Below are 8,370 nucleotides of genomic sequence, written 5' to 3'. Positions count from 1 at the left end.
GGATTATAATGTAATTTTAAATTCCATGTTTCACCAGTGAGGTTTCACCTGTGTCTCCATCTTTTTCATTTTGGACCTCCACGCTCATTACAGAACTTATTTTCTCCTTCTTCTTTTGCATCCACTAGGCCTCCTGATCCTCAAAATGTCATCCATCCATTTTCTTGCACCCTTGTCCCTTAGTGGGGTTGTGAGAGGTGCTGGTGCCCATCTCCAGCTAACGTTCCGGGCGAGAGGCGGGTCACCCTGGACAGGTCACCAGTCTGTCGCAGGGCAACACACAGACACACTGGAAAAACAACCATGCACACACACTCACACCTAGGGGCAATTTGGAGAGGCCAATTAACCTGACAGTCATGTTTTTGGACTGTGGGAGGAAACCAGAGTACCTGGAGAAAACCCACACATGCAGAACATGCAAACTCCATGCAGAAAGACCAAGGCCAGGAATCAAACCCGGAACCTTCTTGCTGCAAGGCAACAGCTCTACCAACTGCACCACTGTGCAGCCTTCCTCAAAATGTCATACCTAGAAAAAGTGTTTAATTCAGATGAAGATTTGCTGTTTTTGTACAAACAGTGACTCCTGCTGTCAGAGGGAGGCAAATAAGAGAAAAACACATCTATTGAAAGTTGATAATTCAGTTCAGTTTTATATTTGTAGTGATCACATCTCAAGGCACTTTACAAAAAAAATCAGTCTAATTTAAAGTCAAGTACATCATTTCAATATATCCCAGTTATAAAACAATACAATGAGGCTCTGTTAAAATAAACCAGACATTTCCAGTGAAATAATAAACCAACAGCTATCCAACTAACAATTTGTTTCACCTTCGTTAAACATTAAAGCTGCAGACAAACATAGAGCCTTGAGCCAATTAGTAAACTGACTTACAAATGCTGGCAGCTCTGTAGTCTCAGTTATGTAACATCTGCAGTCGCTGCATCTATGAGGTTCTGCTAAATTAGGATTTCATTGGGTCACAGAATGTGATTTCATAGTAAATCATCAATGAGATTTGAGAACAAAACAGACTTACTTTGTAATAGTTTGAACTTTAAAGTTAACAACTCTTCCAATTTTCTGACCTGGAACCAGTTTTATTTGACAAACTTAAAGACATGATCTTCATTGTTTGTTAGAGTCTTACCACCATGTGTTGTATTACTAAACAACAGATAATAGCCTGTAATTATGCTGGTTTTCTCCTTTGTCTCCTGTCTGGACATCAGCTTTCCGCATGGTTTTGGTATTCATGGTCACCCAGAAGTATTTTGCTGTAAAGCTGCTGCTGTTCTTCTTTAAAAGTATCCTTCACTTTGGTTCGTTTCAGTCCGGCGTCCCTGGGTGAGCATATATGAATAGAAAATGCACTGTCACTCAGAAAATCAATGTTAACGCTAATGTTTCCCACTGACCCTGAAGGGAGCAATTAGGGCTTGAGCCTCCGATTTAGCTCCGGGGTTTAATACTGTCAAAGATAAAATCCCCAATAATGTGTTTCATGAACTAGGGCCAGTGTTCTGCACTATTATTACTGTCCCCATAAAAATGTGAAATGAAAATGATAAATAAACTAAATGACATTTAAATAAAACAGTGACTCACCATATGAGGTCCACCAGCCCTCCCTGGGCAGCTATGGCAGCTTTTACTCGATTGGCGAACTGCGTGGCATCCTCTCCTTCCTACAAATGAATTTTTAAAAGAAATGAAAATAAAAAAGACATCCTCTTTTCTTAATGTAACTTTACATACTTTGAATAATGTATACAGTCATATTAAAGGTGATGTTTCCCTGTTTTAAAGGAAAACATATTGGGTTTTTATCTTATACAAGTCACTTTAAGCTCACCAAAATGGAAATGGGAAGAGATATTTTATATTTTATTGCCTATACAAATGGGCTTATTTTGATTATTCATTATGCCATTAAAATAACTTTTTGAGGTATAAAATACCTCACCTTCTTGTTCATCGGTGGCAAGTACCAAACGCTGCAGACGATGGCCCAGCTGCTCATCATCCTCAGAAGGTATCCCACCAAACCAAATTTACTGCTATTCCAAAAAGCATCTCCAAAGCGAGGATCATACTGAAAAAAAATTTAAAAAAGTCTTGTCTCAGTGGCTGCTATGAACAACATGAGCGCAGTAGAGAGCGCAAACACCCAGAGCTACCTTAATGGCAGCAGGATAGACGGTGCAGCCGATTTCGAAGCTCCCCTTCCTAAACATCATCACTGATGTGTTGTTGACACAAGTACCTGTAAATAAAATAATGTGAGGATTTTAAAACAAATGTTTGCAAATGTAGCATGATATATTTGTTTTTGCCTGTCTTTAAAATACTTTTTGCAGCCTGACTGAAGGAACTTTTTAAATGACTCTCAAACATTTTCGTATACGCTCTGGATACTTTATCCTGACAGTACAGTTAGATCTTATTTTTGCTTTCAGATGACAGATTTGGCATCTGGTGAGACAAATTTCTGCTATTGTAGCTAATCTGTTTAAAACAAGTTTTTGTTTAGCTTTTTTTTTTTTTTTTGCCTAATGGATATTTTCTCCTGTTTCGTCGATTCCCCTTAAACCTGAAAAAATGGTCTTGAGTTAAACTTTAAGTACATCAACAGTATCTGTTTAAAAACACTTTAATTCTCCGTCTTCCTTGGGTTGAATTTCAACACGTTGTCTTCACCACATCTCAGGTTGCTGCTATGCAAGGGGCAAATTTACTGCTTTTGTTAACAAAATGTTGAAAAGATTTAAGAGACAAACAGTCATGTGATTAAAATTGTGATATATGTGTATCACATGTGATAAATGTAATTAACCTTTCTTTCTCTCTCTCTTTACATGTAAAGAAAAAAAGGACCATTCATTTGCGTGACATTGGAATTGAAGGGAAAAATATCTATCTGGAGAGAAATAATTATTTTATGTGCATAAACGTCATTAATATCATTTTTGCAGACTGGATGTTACCATAGTAAGCACTTTAGCAGTATGCTTGCTACATTTAGTACTGTTGTCCTCCAATGTTAAGTATTCAAAAAAGTGTGAATGTATTTTTTTTAATCTTAAGGATTGTTTTGACAAAATTAATGTTCACATTTAAATGTATTTATATGTAGTAGGAGAATTGTACGGAAGACGATTAGGGCCACTGGGAAAAAAATTATAAAAAATTCTGACTTTAATCTCAGAATTCTGAGATTAAAGTCAGAACTGTTTTATTTATATATTTTTTCGCAGTGGCCCTAATCCTCTTCCGTAAACTTGTGCTTAAATTAATTTAATATTTCATACAGTCAAACTTCTCTGATTGGGTATCTAGTTATGTTGGATTTCCATACTCACCTTCAGGGAAGATGAGGACAGGATGTTTGTTTTCATCTGCAACATGATCCCTGAGCCTGAAATAACACCAACAAAACTGAATTAGAGGATTTGTTTTGTGTTATGCTACTCATTTTTAAATTTTTTGTTTTTTTGGAACAATGTACTTGTTTATTTTCACTTATACATAATATTTTTGAACTATTTTCACTGTAGTAGAAGTGGACAGCTTATATTATTTAATTGAAAATTATTTGGTGAGTCACAAGTTCATACTTCTCCCCTTTTAAAAGTGAAAACGCCATGAACTCAGAGACTAAAAAATAAATAGGTACAATTATTTAAATGAACCAAATCAGTTTTAAGACACTTTCTTACACGACGCTGTAATGTCTGTAATGCTACCTTTTGGCCACTAGGCGTCTGTCTTTGACTTCAGCTCGCTCAAACCATATATGAGGAGAGGACTTCACCATTGCTCTCTGGATCAATCCCAGCAAGCCTCCATGTAGCTGCCCAACCTGTGAGATGATTTCACTTTGAATTTACTTCTTCCCCTGAGCCTTTAAAAATACTCTACTTACAACTGACACCCTAAACACACACACACACTTAAAATTTCATACCAAAGAGTAGCAATGGTCATTGGCCAGGATGATCCCATCTATTGGTGTCGTGTGATTGGCCACGCAGATGCCGTCATTCTTTGGTTTGTTTTCCCTGCAGATACACAAGGCACAGACAGAGAAGTTATCTTGCTGCAAGCTTAAGTCCAGCTAGGAAATCACTTTAAATAAACTCTGCTGATTCTGATTAGCAGTGTGGTCAGATATCCTGCTAGATGGAAAGAAAAAGAAAGCGATCAAAAAATGTTTTGCCAAGGCAATATTTAAAATTGTTCGGATTGCATGTAATAACGACGAGTCAGCTGAAAGTCATGAAAATAGACACGCCTATGTTGAATGTATGTGTTCCTCTCACTGCAAATGTAGCGTTACCATTGTTGACTCTGTACAGCAGTATTGCTCTGCAGTGTTTTCAGTAAGGCAGGTTTGTTTCAGAACATTAATTATCCCATACCTGTTGTGATAGGTGATGATTCCAGTCAGAGATCTAACACAGAGGCGATATCCCATCAGATGCACCTTGTCACTAACGTAGGTTCTCAACCTAGAGTCACACGCAATGATCGGTTTAGATGGATACACACATGGCTAAGATTGTCAGGTTTGTAACTTAGGATCTATCAACGTAAACCTCACTTATATTCATGTTTGAGGCATTAGTAGAACTCACTTTGTGCAGGGTATTAATCCCACCACGGTACTTAAAACAACAAACAGAAAAATGCCTGTGACGGCTACAGTTGCTCTGCAAAACACAGAATAAAATGGTTATTTAAGACAGCTAAAAAAAATGTATCTTAAACCTACTTATTTGCCTCTCTGACCTGAAAGGCAGCAGTACACCATAGCGGATTAAAACTCCCAGAAACCACGAGGCTAAAAGTTTTAGACTTATGCAGCGGAAGTTGTGGTTGCTCCTAGTGAGCAAGTTCCAGTTTTCCAACTTCTGGGCCGAGAAGCGCTTGGTGACGTCATCGTCTATGATGTTCTCCAAAGCTTTCCGACAGAAGACGAAAACATCAGCCAGTTCAAACCGCGTATCCAGACTCAGACAACCAGTACTATGTCGTAGATCTTGAATTTCCTGCTTCAAAGTTGAATCTGGGACTTTGACTATGATACCTTAGCAGAAAAAAATTATAGTAAAGTTTCATAGAGAAAGATAAGTCAGTGCATAATTTGTGACTGAAATGGCAATGCTTTACCACTGGTGTAGTGTTTGTAGAGTTGGTGATTCTTCTCTTTTGCCTTTAGCTCCATTTGTAATGTTGTCCACTAAATAAGGACAAATAAACAGACAAAAGCCTCTTCAGGTCACTAGACAGGAATCATAGTTGGATATTTACGGAGAAAATGTGCAGCAGAAGGTAATGGTGTGATCAAAGCAATAACATCAGACAGCAAGTTTTCTCTGGAGCACAGCTATGCTCCACAGAAGATTGGGAGCACATGTGCTTTGCAGATGATAAACTCTATTATGGGCCAATTTTAGCTTCAAACTCTCACTAGCCAGCTTGCCAATTGAAAAAGTGGGTCATAAACTTGAGGGAGGAAAGTTCTGCATCAGATATAAGAAAGATAAATGTACAGTCATTGTGGAGTTGTGGAACAAACAGATGAATAGATGTAATACTTCTATTAAATATAACTATCTGAAATTTAAAATGTCCAAAACATAATGCATAAAAATGGGAAGTACAGCATTTTGTAAGACAGAAAATGACATGTATTACATACAGAAAAGTTTCATTCTGTTTCAATCTCGAGATAGTTTCAAAAAGGGCCAATTTAAGAAACTCCAGTTACCAGTATCGTATAAACGTACGGCTGGATTGTAACAAAAATGTTCCCATTCAAGTGGCTCCATGTAGAACGACTCAAAATATCCAAATCAACTGGTGGTGTCTCCCAATCTCCCAAGATTAACATTTCGCCACAAATTTGGTTACTTCCGCTTTAAATACAAGATCAGGACAGAATGTGTGTAGCTTCCACATGTGTAGGTAAACCACTGGGACTAAGCTTGTTCAAGAAACTGCATCGGATGAACAACTTCCCAGGGATCTGAGATTGATACAATATCAACATCAACTCAGATGGTGGTCCTAAGGCTGCAAGCTTTTCTCTCAGTGGGGAGGGTGTTAAGATAAGTCTTTTTAAATACAATTCTGTCACTCAAAAAGAGCCTTTAAAACCTCCTTGGAAAAAACAACCGATGATACTAAGTCATCTGGGCACACGGAGTAGAACTGCACATTGCTGCAAAGTGATATTTTCGAACAGATAATATAAAATTGCATGTCACTTGGGCATGATAATTTGTTTTAACTATTTTTTCCTTCTTTCTTGATTTTACTTTTGTCTGTTCAAAATAAATAAATAAACAAATAAATCAATCAATAAAACTGAGTTTTTTCATAAATTTTTCAGCTCAAATGCAACACAGTAAACAAGAGGAGGAGTGAGGAACCTTAGCAGGAAAAATATGGTATGTTTTGTGAAAGTAATTAAAGGAAGAACATGAATTTTCTTCTTTACTCAAGATTTGGATTTTTGACTGAGTGATAAGAACTCAATTCATCTGCTGTCAAAGTGATCAAAAATAGCTCTAAAGGAGTCAGAGGTGAGATTACTGAAATAGTTGAACATGATTTTTTCCCAAATAATTTTGTGTACCTCTTATCAATTCAAAACGTTTTAAAAATTAAATAAATAAGTCCAAAGTAATTCTTTTTCTCTCTCTCTTTCAGTCAGGAATAATTAGTAAAAAATGATGATGCAGTGGACCACCTGTTTGTGGTTCATTATCTGCAAATTCCCCTATTTGCTGATTTTTTTTTGTGGAACATAACTCAAATTTATTTGTGGAAATGTGCCTATTTGGGAAAATATTTCAAAGAAAATGTAGCTTGTAGCTAGGCTACTTTCCTTGGCACTGATTGGCTGAGACCACTATCTTTTATAATAGTGCAAAGACAGTTTCAACCTTGGTATTAATGCATATTAAGGTATAGTTAGTGGTATAGGTTAGTGTTGGGGTCATTAAAATAGACTGCTATAAGCATTGATAGAGGAGGTCCCAAGTATTTATGGGTTTATGTGCCACTTTAAAAAAAAAAGTGAAAATGAAGAATATTTATTCCAGGGATGTCAAACCAGAGACACTTCAAACTCACCTCAAATATACTGAGAAGTATCTTCATGTAGTATTTATGGATCCCAAAAGGAAGTCCAAACACAGCCGGCACAATTAGGAAGCCAAACACCAGAGTCAGCCACACATCGGTGAATAGGCTGAGATATTTGGAGAGCAGATCAACAGGCAACGTCAACCAAGCCATGATTTTAGTGTAGAAGGAGACATTAACTCTGAAGAGATGGAAACCTCCAGTGTTACAAAAAGACCTGCTGCTCTGTTTAAAACCACGATGACCGGGTCAGACATCAGGATTTAACAATGTAGATCTGATTTTTTTAAAAAAAGAAGAGAAAACTAAGATAAGAAACACACAAAAACAAACTTTGTGATCTCAAGCTGTTGTTTCTAGATGAGTAATGAATTAAATTGTCTGGGACATTTTCTTTTTGTATCTTTCTGTGCAATTCAACCTTTTTATAATAAGCTCACAGCAACACAAAGTAACCCACAATTGTCTCCTACCGTCTGTCGGGTATGAATTTGTACCTGAGAGGATGACAGATGATTAGTCGGTGCTCCATCTACGAGAACAAGGGACTCTGTGCTGTTTGCTTTTCAGACAAGCAGCAACAAGTCGCTGCAGAAACACTTGGCAACAGGTGGCCAATGAGAGCTGCAGTCACTGCGCTGTGGACTGGGAATAAACCTTAAATCAGATTATGGTGGATTTGCTATGCACTGCAGCAAAGCTTTTTGTTAGGGCAGAAAATTTTGAAGATTACCTACATTTTTGTTTTTAATCTTTTTTGATTAAAAGAAATGTTATGATGATGACTTTATAGAAGAATTTTTTTTGTTGAAAAATATTAAAATGATCAAATCAAAGTGTCAGGGATGAGAATAAAGTCAAAAGATTTTTTTTCACATGGTTTGTGGCCTTAAATTTCCATTTTCTTTGAATCTTTAAAAATACTTCTGTTAGTGGAGCATCTCTGGCAAATTCATGTTGTGACATTTAGCAAATTAAAATAATTTTGATAGTTCTCTGACCCAAAACAAGAAAAGTTTGGTCTGATTTAAATTCAGTGAGAACAAAAAGGTGGATCTGTCTTTCTATAAGGATTAATAAGGATATTTACACAGTTTAAACTGTTTGAAACGTATTTTTCTAGCCACATTAAGGTTCAAACTTCAATGTTTTACAATATTTATGATTAGTACGTTCAGCTTGTTTAAAAATGGTGTAATTTCAATATC

At 36.7% G+C, this 8,370-nt stretch overlaps 1 protein-coding gene across 2 annotated transcripts; it reads right to left on the bottom strand.

The window, feature by feature from the left end:
* Positions 1 to 629: 629 nt before the first annotated feature.
* On the bottom strand, positions 630 to 8,321 carry gpat4 (glycerol-3-phosphate acyltransferase 4). Of its 2 annotated transcripts, none has more exons than XM_008424156.3 (13): positions 7,660 to 8,321; positions 7,151 to 7,268; positions 5,180 to 5,249; positions 4,799 to 5,096; positions 4,645 to 4,719; positions 4,429 to 4,518; positions 3,975 to 4,068; positions 3,754 to 3,869; positions 3,370 to 3,425; positions 2,188 to 2,273; positions 1,974 to 2,102; positions 1,616 to 1,695; positions 630 to 1,350 (listed from the first exon to the last, which is right to left on the bottom strand). In XM_008424156.3, the coding sequence occupies exons 1-13, from the start codon at positions 7,692 to 7,694 to the stop codon at positions 1,236 to 1,238; spliced, it is 1,362 nt and encodes a 453-aa protein (XP_008422378.2). In that variant the 5' UTR covers positions 7,695 to 8,321; the 3' UTR covers positions 630 to 1,235. The 2 variants fall into 2 exon arrangements, with proteins under 2 accessions (XP_008422378.2, XP_008422376.2); XM_008424154.3 differs by having other exon boundaries at positions 7,151 to 7,439; positions 7,660 to 8,317.
* Positions 8,322 to 8,370: the final 49 nt, after the last annotated feature.

The sequence above is a fragment of the Poecilia reticulata genome, chromosome 12 (genome assembly GCF_904066995.2).
Source record: "Poecilia reticulata chromosome 12, P_reticulata-male-v2, whole genome shotgun sequence".
In the NCBI taxonomy this organism is placed as follows: Eukaryota; Metazoa; Chordata; class Actinopteri; order Cyprinodontiformes; family Poeciliidae; genus Poecilia; species Poecilia reticulata.
The sequence above is the reverse complement of the archived record's forward strand: the minus strand, read 5'-3'. Positions and strand labels throughout refer to the sequence as shown.

What these genes read in the sequence shown, in the direction of transcription:
- gpat4 (XM_008424154.3), bottom strand. Translation starts at nt 7,315, where the DNA reads ATGGCTTGGTTGACGTTGCCTGTTGATCTGCTCTCCAAATATCTCAGC. An exon ending in ATCATCACCTATCACAACAG is followed by an intron (nt 4,069 to 4,428) that starts GTATGGGATAAT and finishes GTGTATCTGCAG; the next exon opens with GGAAAACAAACCAAAGAATG. An exon ending in TGCCACCGATGAACAAGAAG is followed by an intron (nt 1,696 to 1,973) that starts GTGAGGTATTTT and finishes ATTCATTTGTAG; the next exon opens with GAAGGAGAGGATGCCACGCA.